Below are 17,448 nucleotides of genomic sequence, written 5' to 3' on the forward strand. Positions count from 1 at the left end.
TTATACCATTGAAAGACAGTGTCCTACGTCTCCACACATTAAAACCTATACTCAGATAGTCACCATGTCTGGCCAGCCCTAAATCAGATTTACTATCTGACAGATCATGATGAAGAGGAATAAACAATAATCTGGGTCTTTTAATCAGAAGTGTCTCCTGTCCCAGCCAGGCAGAGAAAACAAACCAACACAGTCAAGATGACTCAGGGGATTCACAAGACTATAAAAGTGGTAAGCATCTCTCAAGATGGGTATGGTAATCACATTCAATGCTTACCTTGCATTTTAAAACCAGAAAACATATCTATTTATCTTCATTACAGCATGAAAAGTCCGGAGTGTTCATTGTATTTCACCTGCTGAATTCAATGAGTACTCCCGTGAAAAGAAGGCTAACGAAACTGATATTCATAGGACAGGACCATTTTATTTTGCAACAGAAAATGCATTCTGAGGTAAATGTTACAAAACTCGGTTTCGACAATAGTGTAATGATGTTGTTTTTATTGACATTGACATTTACATTTACGTCATTTAGCAGACGCTCTTATCCAGAGCGACTTACAAATTGACACAGCATGAATTGGAAAACCAATGACATAATTTATAATACTGACATAATTGTTATGTTTCTTCGAGACATATTTGAACAACAATGAAATGCAATAGTAGTAGTCTTTAGGCTAAACAGCTACAATATACAGTATCTTGATGCGACAATAGCTAATTCTGCGCCTCTATCCTTCCATACCACTGATCATTTAAAGTGACTGGTGGATATAACATACAGACTGCTATGCTGCTTCTACCCAGCATCCCTCAGTGGCGGACATCATGGTGCTGCTGGACATCCTGATCCGCATCCTCCAACTCGTCTTCCTCGTACTCGCCCACTTCGTCAGCAGTGGCGTCCTGGTATTGCTGGTACTCAGAGACCAGATCATTCATGTTGCTCTCAGCCTCAGTGAACTCCATCTCGTCCATACCCTCTCCGGTGTACCAGTGAAGGAAGGCCTTACGGCGGAACATGGCAGTGAACTGCTCAGAGATCCTTCTAAACAGCTCCTGGATGGCCGTGCTGTTGCCAATAAAGGTGGCGGACATCTTAAGGCCGCGGGGCGGGATGTCACAGACGGCAGTCTTCACATTGTTGGGGATCCACTCTACGAAGTAGCTGCTGTTCTTGTTCTGCACGCTCAGCATCTGCTCATCCACCTCCTTCATGGACATGCGCCCGCGGAAGATGGCGGCCACGGTGAGGTAGCGGCCGTGGCGAGGGTCGCAGGCGGCCATCATGTTTTTGGCGTCAAACATCTGCTGGGTCAGCTCGGGCACGGAGAGGGCACGGTACTGTTGGCTCCCCCTGCTGGTCAGAGGGGCAAAGCCGGGCATGAAGAAGTGGAGGCGGGGGAAGGGCACCATGTTAACGGCGAGTTTGCGGAGGTCGGCGTTGAGCTGACCAGGGAAGCGCAGGCAGGTGGTGACCCCGCTCATGGTGGCCGACACCAAGTGGTTGAGGTCTCCGTAGGTGGGCGTGGTGAGTTTGAGGGTACGGAAGCAGATGTCATAGAGAGCCTCGTTGTCGATGCTGAAGGTCTCATCTGTGTTCTCCACCAGCTGGTGCACAGAGAGGGTGGCATTGTAGGGCTCCACCACCGTGTCTGACACCTTGGGTGAGGGCATGACGCTGAAGGTGTTCATGATGCGGTCGGGGTACTCCTCGCGGATCTTGCTGATGAGCAGGGTGCCCATGCCAGAGCCGGTGCCCCCTCCCAGGGAGTGGGTGAGCTGGAAGCCCTGGAGGCAGTCACAGTTCTCAGACTCCTTCCTGACTACGTCCAGGACAGAGTCAACCAGCTCGGCTCCCTCTGTGTAGTGGCCTTTAGCCCAGTTGTTACCAGCTCCACTCTGACCTGAAAGACCCATGATGAACCTGGGTTAGAGACATAGCATCTTTGAGCTAATAAACGTCTAGCCATACACATCTAGGAGAATGAAAAACAAGTCACCAATAACACGCATATGCATTGTGTACATTATTTATTAGTTTCCAGTGAAAGAGACAATTCCATTCCGTTGAAACAACATTGAATAATTTTTATCTAATAAAAGTAGTGTTTTAATCTAATATGTACTGATGTGAGTGTAGGCCTACTATACTTTATGCAGTAATATAGGTAAGATGTCCCTGGGTGGATTTTATTTAGCTCTATAGTCTGCATTCTGCAGAGTCACCATGCTGGCTGTCTCTGCCTGACACAACTGCAAAAACTTTGCACATAGAACACACTGTTCATCTATGTGAAAGGTAACATTTGTTTCAAAGGACATGACAGTGAATGCTGACACAGACATGACATGCTTTGGGTCAAAGATGGATGTGCTGATGAGGACATGATGATGACCAATTGGGCAAGATAGCACAGACTGATCTGGGACCAGGCTGGGCAAGATAGCACAAAAAGATCTGGAATCCGGCTAGATGATAACCACTACTCACCAAAGACAAAGTTGTCTGGTCTGAAGAGCTGGCCGAAGGGCCCGGAGCGTACAGAGTCCATGGTGCCTGGCTCCAGATCCACCAGGATGGCCCGGGGTACAAACTTGTTACCTTTAGGGGGAGGAGAGGCAGGGACATCAGGGGTGTATTCATTAGTCGGATGTTGTTGCAAAACATTTAGTCTGTTGCAAAACGTTTTGCAACGGAAACAGTTTACTCCAAACCGTTTACTACCCTAGGTGGGGTTGCATGGTGAAGCCACATCAGAGGGCATAACCTATACAGTAAACATAGATTCTGAGAAAATTAACCCAAAAAGCTTTGTGGAAATATCTTGCCTCCCATTGGCATTTGGGACTCTGGAAATAGGGGCTGTGTGTTTATACAAACGGTTTGCCTTTTTCTACAAAGGAAACTGAGGGCAAATACTAGGCATCCCTTGACCATGCTCTCCCGCACAGCTTCAAATCAAATGAAATGTTATTTGTCACATGCGCCGGTGTAGACTTTACTGTGAAATGCTTACTTACAAGCCCTTAACCAACAAAGAAGTTCAAGATATAGAGTTAAGAAAATATTTACTAAATAAACTAAAGTAGAAATAAAAAGTAACACAATAAAATAACAATAACGATAACGAGGCTATATACAGGGGGTACCGGTACCAAGTCAATGTGCGGGGGTACAGGTTAGTAGTGGTAATTTGTACATTGAGGTAGGGGTAAAGTGACTTATTAAACAGAGCAAAGCACAGACTTCCTCTGATTCTCTCTCTCTCTCTCTCTTTCTCTATCTCGCTCTCTTTCTCTCTCTCTGTCTCTCTCTCTCTCTCTCTCTCTCTCACTTAGCCTCCCTTGAAGATTGCAGCAGCATGCAGCACAGAGAACGTGCTAGTTCCAGTCCTAAGTAGGGAGGGGGAATAAAATGTGCTGTGCAGAATTGATTCAGACCAAGATGGCATCTCCCAGTAGACATGACACATTTTCTCTCTTATCGTCAAATCATCTTATCATCTTAACTCTCATACTACCGAGGCATATTTTTTATCATAGCCCAAAGGTGGTTTATTCAATTATTTAAATGTTTCATGACTTTGTCAATAAACTTGTTCTGAATACATCTAAATCATTGTTGAGTGTTTCTGTATCAATATAGACTTTTTAAAAATTCAAGTCCTTTGGGGTCATTTTGACCCTAGCCAAAAACATCTAATTCCGCCTATAGTAATTAGATAGATAGGACCTTTATTTGAATCTAGGTTTCTCTGGAGACATACTAACATGTTATCCATACCAGCAGAGGGTGGAGGGGACCTGTATCAGTGATTTTGTCCAGATAGACAGATCATCTGCAGAGATATATTGTAGCTACCCATGTACTCGCCTAAGATTGTAATTTTTCTATCCCACGTATTGTATGACTGTGTACAAAACCAACATTATCTTATTTTGGTGCATATAAAAATCTGCCAATTGTATAAAAAGTCTGCCAATGGTGTAAATACTTGATAGAACTGCAATACCGAACTCCGATACAATCTGAATCTACACAGAGAGCTGTACTGGTGTGTATTGTCTGAAAAGTCATTATCTAGGGCACATCTAAAAAAGTATTTATTTGAATCCGGGTTTCTCTGGAGACAATATTAAGTTATACATAGAGGGGGACCTGTATCAGTGATTTTGACCAAATAGACAGACCATCTGCAGAAATGAAGCACCTTATGTACTCGCCTATGGTTATAACTTGTTATAACTAGGTATGACCGTGTACAAAATCTAAATGACCTTACATATATGCTTAGTTACAGTCAAAACAGCTCATAAAAGTCTGTCAGTGGTATGAATACTTGGTAGAACTGTAATACAGAAACCAGCTACCCTCTAAATGTACACATAGTCCTGTAGTGGTGTATATTCTTCGAAAAGTAGTTATTCTACAGGAAATGTTTTATATATATATATATATATATATATATATATATATATATATATATATATATATATATATATATATATATATATATATATATATATATATATATAAAACTTGTGCAACCTGTTGTGGTATTCGGGTTGCTATAACATTTGGTTTGAAGTGACTTTGAGGATTTGTAAGCATCCTGCCATAGGCCCTACCACTCCCATTGTTTCACTAGCAGCGATGCTAATGCTGGCTATGGGGTAAGTAAATAAAGAAAACTAAGCCATGTTTTTGGTCATTGTCTCTCATTATCAATGGATTAATCCTTTTTTGTGAATAAAATTAAGTATATTTCAAATGTTGTTGTACTGTCCCCTTAAATGGCAGTTGTTTTTTACCACATAAATTTGACACAATTAGTATTTAGTTCAAAATTCTAAAAACGAAAAGATACTACAATCAAATGATGGTCAATCTGCTTTTTAGCACTTTGTACTTTGGAAAAAAGCTGCACATTATTTAAGGGAAAAATGTATATTTTCGTTTTATTGAATATGCAAATTAACTGTAATTTTGCTAAAATAACAGTCTGTTTGGTTATTGTTTTTATTTCAGAAAACATTATTTACATGTCTAATGATGTTTTGATAAGAATTAAGTTGATATTTGCTATGATGGTTGCTTTTTCCAATAGTTTCTTCTTGGGGTCAATGACCCTAGTTGGTAATCCATGTATGTAAAATATGTTTGTAGTATGAGGGTTAACGTGCTGCTATACACATCTCTCTATGAATCAATGCCTTGTTATTTTAGGAAACGTTTTATTGATGAATGCACAATGCATGTACAATAATGGATGGCAGAGTTGCAAGCTCAATTTACGTCTGACAACAGTGAAATGAGAGGGATCAATACTGCTTAGCATTTGCACGCACTGGAAATAGGATCAGAGCTAACCACAGGACATGTAGGCCTCATAGGCCCCAGGTTCTGCAGCCTGGTTGGTTTGGCAAAGGAGTCTGACAGCTCAGTATGGCAAAGAGCCAGAGACAAAGGATGGGATGCTGCATGGCAATGACCTTCAAAATGCCTGGATAATAAAAATCAGACTGACACACAGACAGCAGACAAGCATTAGGGTTGGGTCCAGAGACTACAGATGTATACCTGAACCCCCCCCCATGTAGAGACAGATATAGAGTTTGCTGTTTGGTTGTTTATTTCACTTTTGTTTATTATCTATTTCACTTGCTTTGGCATGTAAACGTACATTTCCCATGCCAATAAAGTCCATTGAATTGAATATAGAGAGATAGAGGGAGAGAAAGAGGATAGTGGGAGAGAGAGAAATTATGCTGGAGAGAGAGAGAGAGAGAGAGAGAGAGAGAGAGAGAGAGAGAGAGAGAGAGAGAGAGAGAGAGAGAGAGAGAGAGAGAGAGAGAGAGAGAGAGAGAGAGAGAGAGAGAGAGAGAGAGAGAGAGAGAGAGAGAGAGATTGGCAGGTACCTGCTTCTGTCCTCATTTCCCCTGCCCTTCCACAGGGCCCACTGCACCCAGACAGATATTATGGTTGCAATGTCACATACTCAGTTTGGATTAGCCCTACAGAGCATGACTTTGCAAATCAAATTAGGTCTGCATTTTTCATCACCAGGGAATATTGATTTACTTCTGTTTTCATTTGGGGGACAGCCAAGTGATATTACAGTGTGCTTATGTTTATTATTTTCTTTAACCTATTGTTCAGATGCATGCTGAGATTACTTCATGCCCAGTCCAGACAGATAGATGTATATTTACCCGATGCTTCATTGTAGTATACGTTTATCCTCTCCAGCTGCAGGTCACTGTCACCTTGGTAACTGCCGGTGGGGTCGATGCCGTGTTCGTCACTTATGACCTCCCAGAACTGAGAATTGGACAGAGATGTAGGTACTGCAACTTTGATGTTTAATGGTTTGAACTAAGAGATAAATACCACTTTCTCTCACTTTGCTCTGGCTATAACCTGTTCAAGACACATGGAAAAATACCGAACGGTCTTTGTGCGTAGCCCTATCCCTATTGCGCATGGTGATAGCATGACTCACCGGCCCCGCAGATGCGCGACACCACTGCAGACCCTTTGCCTCCTAGCCCAAGTCCAAGAGGACCACACCGTTATCAATCGAATAGCATCTCATATTTCTAAGTAAATGAAACACTAATTTCCATAACATATAATTTTTGGGGGGAATTTGATGTCTTGGAAAATCCAGTGCGACATAGGCTTATTTTAAATACAGTTACATGGGAGAAAAAGCATGCAGGTCTCAACACAAAACAAGTGATTGCTCTAAAACAACCACTGCGTCAGTATAAAAATATAAACATGCCACCTACTTTGGCACCAATCTGGTTTCCACATTGCCCGGCCTGGATATGAACAATCTCCCTCATGATGATGCCTTGTGGGTGCACGCAGACAGCAGCCTTTTGTCTCAGCTAACACCGATGTCCTCAACCTCGTTTATACCGCTGTATGTGTCGCCTCTCAGCAGTTTCTACATTCATAGGGCGAGCGGTGAGCCCAGGGAGAGTCATCATGTTGATGCTGATTGGGTGACGTCACACCGGCGCTGCATCCCAATCTCGCGCACCAGCCTATCAGCGGGCACCACTTTGATGCAGTGGACCAGTGGACCGGTTGATGATTGCTGCTGCATCGCTCCCCGTGACATCACCCCGTCCCAGACCAAATGCGGCTTGTTGCCAATCACTTTTAATGTAAAACATGGCCCATGGTTGTTATTTTCCAAGTTAAGGAAATGCAACTTGATTGTTGATAAATATCCCCCTGTTCAATGTAACCTAGGCATTGTGCCCACCTTCTAGTCTGCCTTCCTGCATCTACTTCAGTGTACATTATGTCCAATAGAGGTCAGTTTGGAGCTCTGCAACTATACCATCCACAATGTTGTCAATGCCATTCTCAAGACAGACATATTCGGTTTTTTTTTATCAATCACTTGTTTAGTAGAGGGGAGTAGCTTTCTCCTAGGAGCATGTTTGCAGGGTATTGAGATATCATATGACATCATAAGACAGAAAGTGGTTAAAACCAGTTTTCCAAGCAGATACATATTTTGGCAGCATCAGTGGGTTAATACTTGGTTTAGTAGAATGGTCTTATCATTTAAAGATCAATAAAACAAATTACTTAACCATATTTACGGGATGACTGTCTAGCACAGTAGTATAGCAACATTCAGCCTCAATTTAATAAGCAAGTGATATATTGATAACTGATCCACAACATATAGCATCAACACACTTTATGCCCATGTCATGATCTTGGGTTAGAGAGGACATCAACTAGTAAAACAAGGGAAAACTCAAATACCTCAAGATTCAGTATCAAGAGGTGGCTTGAAAATAGTCTAAAGAACAATTAACTCAACAAAGACCCAGGAATTCATCATTGATCAATAAATAGTGAAGTTTATTACAATGACACATGGCTTATATACAAGTGCATTACTCAGGTAAAAAATATATATATAATAAACAGGTACAGTCTGTGATTTTTACATTCATTCATTCATTCAAATCTTGCACCAACAGAAACTCTGCGCCATATTGGGGTTATTTTTCATTTCACCAACAGAGATGTTTGGTTGCATGTAGGATGAGTAAAGATTTTATCTGTTGAAAACCTGATTTGTTCAGTTGAAAACCCTTTCCAAACCATTGTATGATGACACAACCTAGAGAATCATTGTCATTTTACATAACATCTGTTTGTTTTCCCATCTCTAAATGCATCTTCTTTACCTGAATGTATTCTATGGTCTATCTACTTACTTAATTACTGTTTCACTATAGCCACTCTCCAAGGCATCACAGTACTTTAACCATACACTATCGCCTGGTGCTGACTTTGCTATTACATATGAAAGCTGAGACTGTAATGTAAGATTGCAATGTGTTGTATTGTGACATTTTAAGATAAGAGTGTCTGCTAAATGACCAGAATGTAAATGAAAAATGTAAATGTAATTTTGCATTTGAGGTTGCACCATTTGCTCCTGTGTGTATCAGTTCATGTGTGTATCAGCTAACCAATGAGATGGTGAGGTTGCGTTTCAGGAAATGGGGGGTGAGAACTATCTACAGCTGCAGACAATGTCCTCTTTAACATCTGTAAGATTGACCTATTTTGTTGTTCCAGTGTGAATAGACAGTACAGTGACAGACTGTACAATAAAGTAAGTGTATTGTAGTGTATTGCATTGTACATATACAACATGTTGAGTCTCTTATTGAAGTGATAGAGTGCTCAGACAGACTATGTGTCCATAACAGCAGCCTCCTCACATCACTGCTAGCCAAAAGAGCTAATCAGACTAGGGTGAAGTTGCCCCTTGACACTGATCTTGGGTAAGTTTTGCATTTCCTCCACTAATGGTGAAATTGAGGGCCGGGGGAGGGGAAGCTGATCCTAGATCTGTACCTAGGGGAAACTTTACTCCAGAATGAACTACTCTGAGTTGACAGGACACCAGGATACATTGTGCTTTGAGGCCTGGGGTGTATTGGGCCCTGTGTAGCTCAGTTGGTAGAGCATGGCGCTTGCAACGCCAGGGTTGTGGGTTTGATTCACACGGGGGGCCAGTATGAAAAAAATAAAAATATATATATGCACTCTGGATAAGAGCGCCTGCTAAATGACTAAAATGTAAAATGTATTGGAGATTAAATAAGTGAATAGGCCCATATAGGGCTGTACTGAAGTTTAACTTGTTTCACATATCCTTTCTGCACCATGCTTGATTCTTGTGAACAGGGTAGATGTAGTATTAGGAATTAACCTCACAGGAAAAGTATAACTTCTTTAACAGCATGCTTATTTACCAGGAAATAACCAGAGAATTAACGGAAAGTATGTTTTTACACATTTAGTATTTACCTAGTTATGTTTTACATCCATAGAAATACATGACAGGGTGTGTTGTGATGACTACTGTATGATTAGTGTACAGTAGAGGGATCATATTGGCTGCAATTGCATCATACACAACACTTTGGACACCTCCAAAGCCATTGTATTTTCCTGGTTAAATACATAGTCATAAACACACTGTATAAGAATGTGGACTCCATGGCATTTGAAATGACAAGACATCAATCAATGAGATTTGAAAATAAGCTCTACAGTAAATGAGTGATGTTGTATTTGTAAACAGTGGCCAATTGACACAGATCTCTGCACAATCGGATGTAGAAGCCTTATTAGTGAACTGACAGCCACCATTTTGTTTGTACGGTATGTACTTTTGTCAACAGTCAGTCAATCACAGATGTTGGTAAAGCATGATGTTGACACTAGCCATTTGGGTTTTAAAAAGAGAAAGAAAGCTCCTCATATATTTCTGTTTTAATAAAAATAATCAAAGATGTTTGTTGTTTTTTCCAATCAAGAGATCACAACATTTCTCTATCATGTCTGTATTGATTACAATTAAATAAGTACTTCTTGTTAATGATTGTTAATATTTTGAAGTAAAAACCAAACAAAAACAGAGAGGGGTAAGCCTACATTTTAAAATGTAGCAGAATTTTAGTCAATATCACAAAAAGATCAATTTTGCATACTTTTATGAAGCGAAAATAATTTCAGGTATATTTCTTTAGGGAATATACTAAAAATATTTTTACTACAAACAATATGCTAATTACACATATACAATACACACAAGATGGTGGTAATGACAGATATATTTGACAAAATACTTTTGTCATTCATGTGTCCATTTCAGAGCGATAGCTCTTGTGTCTTTTTAGGTAACATTTGAACATCACTTCTTTGTTTTGTGGAAAAGTTCACATTTTTGTTTACATGCTCTGTCCCCGTAGCAAAGGATAAAGTGCCACTTACATTCACACAAATAATGGTAACAGTGCCAGCTAGCTGTATACACTAAGGACACGCCCCTTGAGATTATAGTGGAAATATATATATATATTTTTGTAATCAAGCTCAACATCAGTAGCATAACAACATTAAGTATGCAATTTTACCTACAATATCACATTTACAAGATCCAATTGCATACAGTACAATTCTTTTAATTTAGAGTGGAAAAATAAAAAGATGGCGCTTCAGTCCCATGAAACAGGGAAATAGTTTTTAAAAATCTAAAATGTTTCACTTTCAGGACCGCACCGTCAATAATCACAACATAGCCCTATAGGACCAACAGACCTCTCTCACTTAAACCACATCACTGCTAAAGCTCTCCTTTTCTACTTTCATTTCAGACAAACAGTCTATTGTCCTTTAACTTTGGAGCATGCCTCTTCAGTTCAAGGCATTCTCTCCTTCTCTCTTACTTTTCATACACACATGCTTCTATAACACTAAGGACTGAAGTCTTGAGATGTTTCACTTGTGATTTTTAACTCATTGTCTAATATATCAAAATACCTCCAATACTTGGGGAAAAACTGTCTTTATTGCCCTTCGATTGGCAGTTCATTCGGGCAGCAAAATTTACTTTTGGTTTTTCATGTTTGGCAAATTGCTCTTTTCCCTACACAGATTCCAATCGCTTTCTGAGTACTAATTTTAGCGACAACAAGAACAATTAGGAGAAATCTGGCACTGTTGACATTCAAAATTCTGCTTTGTATTCTTGAAGTATTTTTTTCTACATGATAAGGCAATTGTACATCATCATCAAACACATTGGGCATACATCTAAGTCTGCAATTGAGGCAAATGTACAGTCAAATGTTTTTTAGTGGTATTTATGGCATCTCCAACTAACCTTTGGTATAAAGTGTCAGAGGATGCTAAATGGAGTTTTGGCTGGTAGTCTCTCAGTCTAAAATGACATTCAGATTCCCCCAACAACAGCAACGTCACACGCTGACAATGTCACAATTATTTACAGTTTCACACTGTGGCTGCGTAAGGGACAGTTCAAAAATGTTTGAGGTGTCCTAAAAACTTGTCACCCCCATCCTCAAAGTAAAATATATTTTCACACGACACTCCCCTTGTACTGTAAAAATGTGTTGCAAACCGTCCCCCCCTCATAGAATTAACTCTAAATAATGTTTACGACCACAAAGAGTGACCCTGTGTTCATAAACGTGACTTTGCCACTTCAGCATGCTTTTGTGGCACAGTCGATGCAACGCAGGGCTACGGGCCAGAAGGTTGAGGGTTCGCCCACCACCATGGACAGAGCTAACGCTTCCGGCCTGTTTTATTAGACCTACACTACAATCAGAGCCAGCTGCAGACAATGATCAGCTAGGTGGAAATCAGACTTAAAAAATGTTAATGCAATATTTAAGCAATAAGGCCCGAGGGGGTGTGGTATATGGCCAACATACCACAGCTAAGGGCTGTTCTTACGCACGACGCAATGTGGAGTGCCTCGATACAGCCATTAGCCGCGGTATATTGGCCATATACCACAAAACCCAGAGGTACCTTATTTCTATTATAAACTCGTTACCAACGTAATTAGAACAGTAAAAATATTGTTTCTTGTCATACCCATGGTATACAGTCTGATATACCACGGCTTTCAGCCAATCAGCATTCAGGGCTCGAACCACCCGGTTTGTAATTATATAAAATATATGCAACGAATTTTCAACCAACAGGTTTCTATGCCAATGAATCCACAACCAATAAGCAAAGCATACCGACTTCGGCCGCTTCAACATCATGGTTTGCATTTTTAACACCACAATCTGCACAGTTTGGATGCCTGAATTTTATTTTGGACGAATGTGTGCAGGTAGCCTACAGGACACTTTTTAAGTAGCCTAATCAGATTAAAACATCGTGACTGGTTATGTTTATGCCACACATAAAAGGTAATCCATTTTAGAAGTTAAATTACAAATATTTAGGCTATATTGAAGTGTTAGGTTCTAGGTCCGCGAGGAATAGCTGCTCAGATCGGAGAGGCAGAGCACGCATTAGGCTTTCCTGAATAACTGGTTCTGCTGGGAGCATATGTGGCCACATTATTATAGGACGATTTAGGAGAATGATGATGCAACAGACAGCGCATTCAGTATCAGAACTTAAAATACAGCCAGACTGGTCTGCTACTGTGTATTTCTAGACCAGGGGTCTCCAACCTTTTCTAGCATGAAAAGCTTTTTAAAAATGTAATGTGTCGCGAGTTACTCATTTTTTCTAGCTTTCAAATAGGCACATTCTTCTTTTCTCCTCTCCCCTGCAACTCTTCCCCAGGTCCTTAGTGTACACGAAAAAGTAGTGCACTATGTTTTCTGTCAATATACCTGGTAAAATATTGGTTAATAAACAACTCTATGGGGGGCCCTTATAAAATCACAATATTTCCCAAATTCTGTTGAATATTTTCCCAAATTAAGTTCTCCGTTTTATTTTTCGTGGGTTTAGATGATTTATTTTCTACTCAAAAGTACAATCGTTAATTAAGAAACAATAAAATTGTATGTTCTGAGTCCATGTCAATGCTTAAATCACATCAGAATACATAATTTTTTTGGTCTGGAAGAAAACTAACAAATTTATCTTTGAGTGTAGTTCCCCTTTAGTTCCACATCTGGCCCTTTAATTGCACATCTAGCAGGTGAGGAATGTGCCGTCTAACGTGCCGGTCTAGCGATGGTTCTGTACTGCTGCTCCTCATTTCATGGCGAAGTTTGCAAATAACAAATAATATACTGAACAAAAATATAAACGCAATATGTAAATTGTTGGTCCCATGTTTCATGAGCTGAAATAAAAGATCCCAGAAATGTTCCATTCGCACAAAAAGCGTATTTCTCTCAAATGTTATGCACAAATTAGTTTACATCCCTGTTAGTGAACAATTCTCCTTTGCCAAGATAATCCATCCACCTGACAGGTGTGGCATAACAAGAAGCTGATTAAACAGCATGATCATTACACAGGTGCACCTTGTGCTGGGGATAATAAAAGGCCACTCTAAAATGTGAAGTTTTGTCACACAACACAATGCCACAGATGTCTCAAGTTTTGAGGGAGCGGCAATTGGCATGCTGACTGCAGGAATTTCCACCAGAGCTGTTGCCAGAGAATGTAATGTTCCGTTCTCTACCATAAGCCGCCTCCAACATCGTTTTAGAGAATTTGGCAGTACGTCCAAGAGGCCTTACAAACGCAGGCCACATGTATGGCGTCGTGTGGGCGAGCGGTTTCCTGATGTCAACATTGTGAACAGAGTGCCCCATGGTGGCGGTGGGTTATGGTATGGGCAGGCATAAGCTACGGACAACGAACACAATTGCATTTTATCGGTGGCAATTTGAATGCACAGAGATACCGTGACGAGATCCTGAGGCCCATTGTGGTGCCATTCATCCGCCGCCATCACCTCGTGTTTCAGCATGATAATGCACGGCCTCATGTCGCAAGGATCTGTGCACAATTCCTGGAAGTTGAAAATGTCCCAGTTCTTCCATGGCTTGCATACTCACCAGACATGTCACCCACTGAGCATGTTTGGGATGCTCTGGATCGAAGCGTACGACAGCGTGTTCCAGTTCCCGACAACATCCAGCAACTTTGCACAGCCATTGAAGAAGAGTGGGACAACAACTCCACATGCAACAATCAACAGCCTGATCAACTCTATGCGAAGGAGATGTGTCGTGCTGCATGATGCAAATGGTGGTCACATCAGATAATGACTGGTTTTCTGATCCATTTGGGCCTAATTTATTTATTTCAATAGACTGATTTCCTTATATGAACTGTAACTCAGTAACATCTTTGTAATTGTTGCATGTTGCATTTATATTTTTGTTCAGTTTAGATACAAATGATATACTTACTCATGATATACTACTGCCATTTAATTGAGAAGGTTTTGGGGAAAGTATTTCTTTCAACCCACAAGACGGTTATCACATCAACTGGCTACACAGGAAGTGATAGACAAACGCGTGCATCACACAGACAGGGGTAATATTGCTGGACATTAATTGGCAGATATTGTGTTACATTTGACTTTTTAAGCCAATAACCAGGGGTGGGATAATGTCAATGTTGCATTGATTAGATAGTAGCTAGGAGCTTGCGGTGTCTGATACTTGAGAGATTTGTTTATGACAGTTTGCAGTAGACCATGTGAAAATTGCATGTACTTTCAGAATTGTTTGGCAAGCTACTCATAGGTGGGCTGCGAGCTACTGGTAGCTCAAGATCTACCTGTTGGAGACCCCTGCTCTAGATCTTATAAACTGTCGAGAGTAGACCAATAAATGGAATTAATGGAATTAAATATAGAAATCACAGCGCTTTTGCGCCGTTATTCAAATTGCATTTTCACTGCAGTTTACAGCCTCACTTGAAAACAATTGTGTTCTAGGCTAGTCTAGGTAGGATAATTGTACAAGATTTACAGTATAGGGGAGATTCATGAGCTGCATGTCTCATGTCTTCACTGTTCTTTCATGCGCAATGACGCACCTGGCCTTTCTGCTTATATTGGTGCAGCTTTGAATGATTTTATGTGTGGTATGATCGCTTGTTATTGCAGATCTGGACAAACGATCCACCTACCACTATTGTCACTATGAATGGTGGATAGAGGGCAGGATAGACAGTTAGACTGGTAGATTATATTGGCCTGTGGTATAGTTAGCGCTCGGAAAAGTGTAGTGCATAAGTACCAAAACACCTTGATGTAGGGGAGGCGCATGCAAGCAGATTAGGACATTTGGCTAGAATGTAAGAAATTATATAGTAAAACCTGCAAAAGGGTGAATGTAAACCCGAGGGGAAAAAACGCACTACGCTCTCATGCACAATTTAAAAAAACACACAACCCTCCCCTATTTTGGATCCCCCAGCAGTAAATTTTGAATTGTCTCTAACCAGTCATCACTGTCACCTCAGCCGGTCCCCCTGTCCTGTTCTCCCAGTAAGAGGTGTCACAGAAAAACACTTGTCCCCAGCTCAAGCTGTTACCCTCCTGTCTGTCGCTGGCAGTCTCCCTACAGAGCAGCTGAAATGTCTGAGGCCTGATAAGCCAGTTAGTGGCCCCTTCATGTGACATGGGTGTCCAGGGCTTCTTCCTCCATGAGGGAGGGGCCCACCTCCTTGTTCCAGGGGTGGAGCTTTGGATCATGACGACGCCACCCCGTTGACAGCACTGTTTTCTGAGATGGCACAGTCCATTACAGGGAGGATACCTGAGTCTATTGGGGAGGAAATGGTGCAGTCCATTATTGTGGAAGCAGGTGCTGCCTCTGTGGTCTCAGAGTCTGTTATGTTGGGGAGCAGTGAGTCTATGAAAAGCGGAGTGGTAGAGTCCAATGTAAGGGGTTGAACAATGTCTGTGATGAGGAGAGTGGTAGAGTCCACAGTGGGGGGGTGAACAGTGTCTATGACAGGGGGAGTGGAAGAGTCCACTGTTGTGGAGGTATGAACTGAGTCAATGGGTGGCAGTGGTGGTGGTGGGAGGGTGGGGGGATGAACAGGGGAATGAGCTACAACAGGGGAAGAGGGAGAGACAACAACATCATTAACACATGGAGATGAAGAGTCCAACTCTGGAGTATGGACAGAGTCTGTGACAGGGGGAATGGTACAGTCTGAAGTAGGGGGAGGAGGAAGGGGGAGTTTGTCATCTACATAGTCTATTAGAATGGGAATGATCGAGTCTGTGGTGATGGGGTCAATAGAATCAATAGGAGTGGTAAAGTCCGCCATGGGGGGAGGGAGGACGATATCATTGATGACAGGAGTAGGGGAGGGCGTTGGAGAAGGGGGGATAGGGACAATTACAGGGGGAGTGGTAGAGCCCAAGGTATGAGGAGTTTCTATGACAGGGGGAATGGTAGAGTCCAATGTAGGGGTGGTTTCTATGACAGGGGGAATGGTAGAGTCCAATGTAGGGGTGGTTTCTACGACAGGGGGAATGGTAGAGTCCAATATAGGGGTGGTTTCTATGACAGGGGGAATGATAGACTCCAATGTAGGGGTGGTTTTTATGACAGCAGGAGGAGTAGAGTCCAATGTGGAGGTAGGGGATGAATCAAGTACTGGTGGAGTGGTTGAGTCCAATGAAGAGATAGGATGGGTTTCAATAACAGGGGGAATGGTGTTGACCAAGATGGCGGTAGAGATGTCTTCTGTATCAGGGGCAGTGGTAACTTCCTTAGTAGGGGAGAGAGCTGTCTCATCCTCAACAATGAAAATGGATGCAGAGGCAACATAATTAATGAGGGGTATATCAGTGGAATCTTCAGTGGACTTCAGAAGGGGATTGGAAGCAGTGGGGGCACTATTTCTAGGTGTGGAAGATAACAGGTACTCTTTACTAGGCAGTACGACGCCTGCCTTATCTAGGGCCGCCATGGGAGTACCAGATCGCCCATTGAGGTCTTGCTTAACCAGGGGCACGCTATCAAGATCAGGCTCAGGCTCGAGGGACGTCAACTCTATGGCGGGGGGCGCCGAAATATCTATAACCGACGGTGCCGTGAGGTCAACAGCGGAGGATGCCGTGGAGTCCATGGTGAATACGCCGGTGGCGGGCACCTCGTGCAGTGGCGGGTCGTGGACCCGGGTGTAGTCCCTGCTACTCTCTGACTGGGCCAGGAGGAGGCGCTGTTCGCCAGGTTTCCTGGGGGGCAGCAGGGGCTGGCGGGTGTAGCACTCCCCATCGGCCAGAGTCTCGGGCAGGGGCTGGTAGCGCGTCTCAGGGAGAAGGAGAATGCAGATGATGCAGATGAGGGTGCAGCAGGCGAAGATGATGTGGTGGAGGAAGTAGCCCTTCTGATTGTGCAGCTCCATGATGGGGGCGGTCAGCATGCCGAAGCCAGCGCTGGCCAGTACCAGGCCCAGACCACCTCCCCTACGGAGAGAGACAAGGAACGTCATGTCAGTCATCACTTCTGAAGTCTACACATCTACACCCAATCTCAAACCACCCCTGCCCCCTACTCTCTAAGGCAGCTCTCATGTAGATTTGAGAGGATACAGACCACCACCCCTACAAA

At 42.2% G+C, this 17,448-nt stretch overlaps 2 protein-coding genes across 2 annotated transcripts in view; both read right to left on the bottom strand.

Moving 5' to 3' along the window:
• Positions 1-407: 407 nt before the first annotated feature.
• Positions 408-6,987, bottom strand: LOC121535306 (tubulin beta-2A chain). Its single transcript, XM_041842250.2, has 4 exons — positions 6,805-6,987; positions 6,223-6,331; positions 2,501-2,611; positions 408-1,913 (listed from the first exon to the last, which is right to left on the bottom strand). Exons 1-4 carry the CDS (start codon positions 6,859-6,861, stop codon positions 820-822), a joined length of 1,371 nt encoding a protein of 456 aa, XP_041698184.1. The 5' UTR covers positions 6,862-6,987; the 3' UTR covers positions 408-819.
• A 7,605-nt stretch (positions 6,988-14,592) lies between these two features.
• Positions 14,593-17,448, bottom strand: part of LOC121535307 (solute carrier family 22 member 23) — a 67,239-nt gene continuing 64,383 nt past the window's right edge. The window contains exon 10 of the mRNA XM_041842251.2: positions 14,593-17,303. Coding sequence (XP_041698185.2) covers positions 15,569-17,303 — 1,735 coding nt within the window. The 3' untranslated portion in view covers positions 14,593-15,568. The remainder of the gene's footprint in view (positions 17,304-17,448) is intronic.

Source organism: Coregonus clupeaformis, chromosome 21 (genome assembly GCF_020615455.1).
Source record: "Coregonus clupeaformis isolate EN_2021a chromosome 21, ASM2061545v1, whole genome shotgun sequence".
Classification (NCBI taxonomy): domain Eukaryota; kingdom Metazoa; phylum Chordata; class Actinopteri; order Salmoniformes; family Salmonidae; genus Coregonus; species Coregonus clupeaformis.

Excerpts from the sequence above, each read along its gene's own strand:
- LOC121535306 (XM_041842250.2), bottom strand. The coding sequence starts at position 6,861 with ATGAGGGAGATTGTTCATATCCAGGCCGGGCAATGTGGAAACCAGATT. Across the intron at positions 2,612-6,222 it reads ATACTACAATGAAGCATCGG|GTAACAAGTTTGTACCCCGG; the intron begins GTAAATATACAT and ends CTCCCCCTAAAG. Across the intron at positions 1,914-2,500 it reads ACCAGACAACTTTGTCTTTG|GTCAGAGTGGAGCTGGTAAC; the intron begins GTGAGTAGTGGT and ends TGGGTCTTTCAG.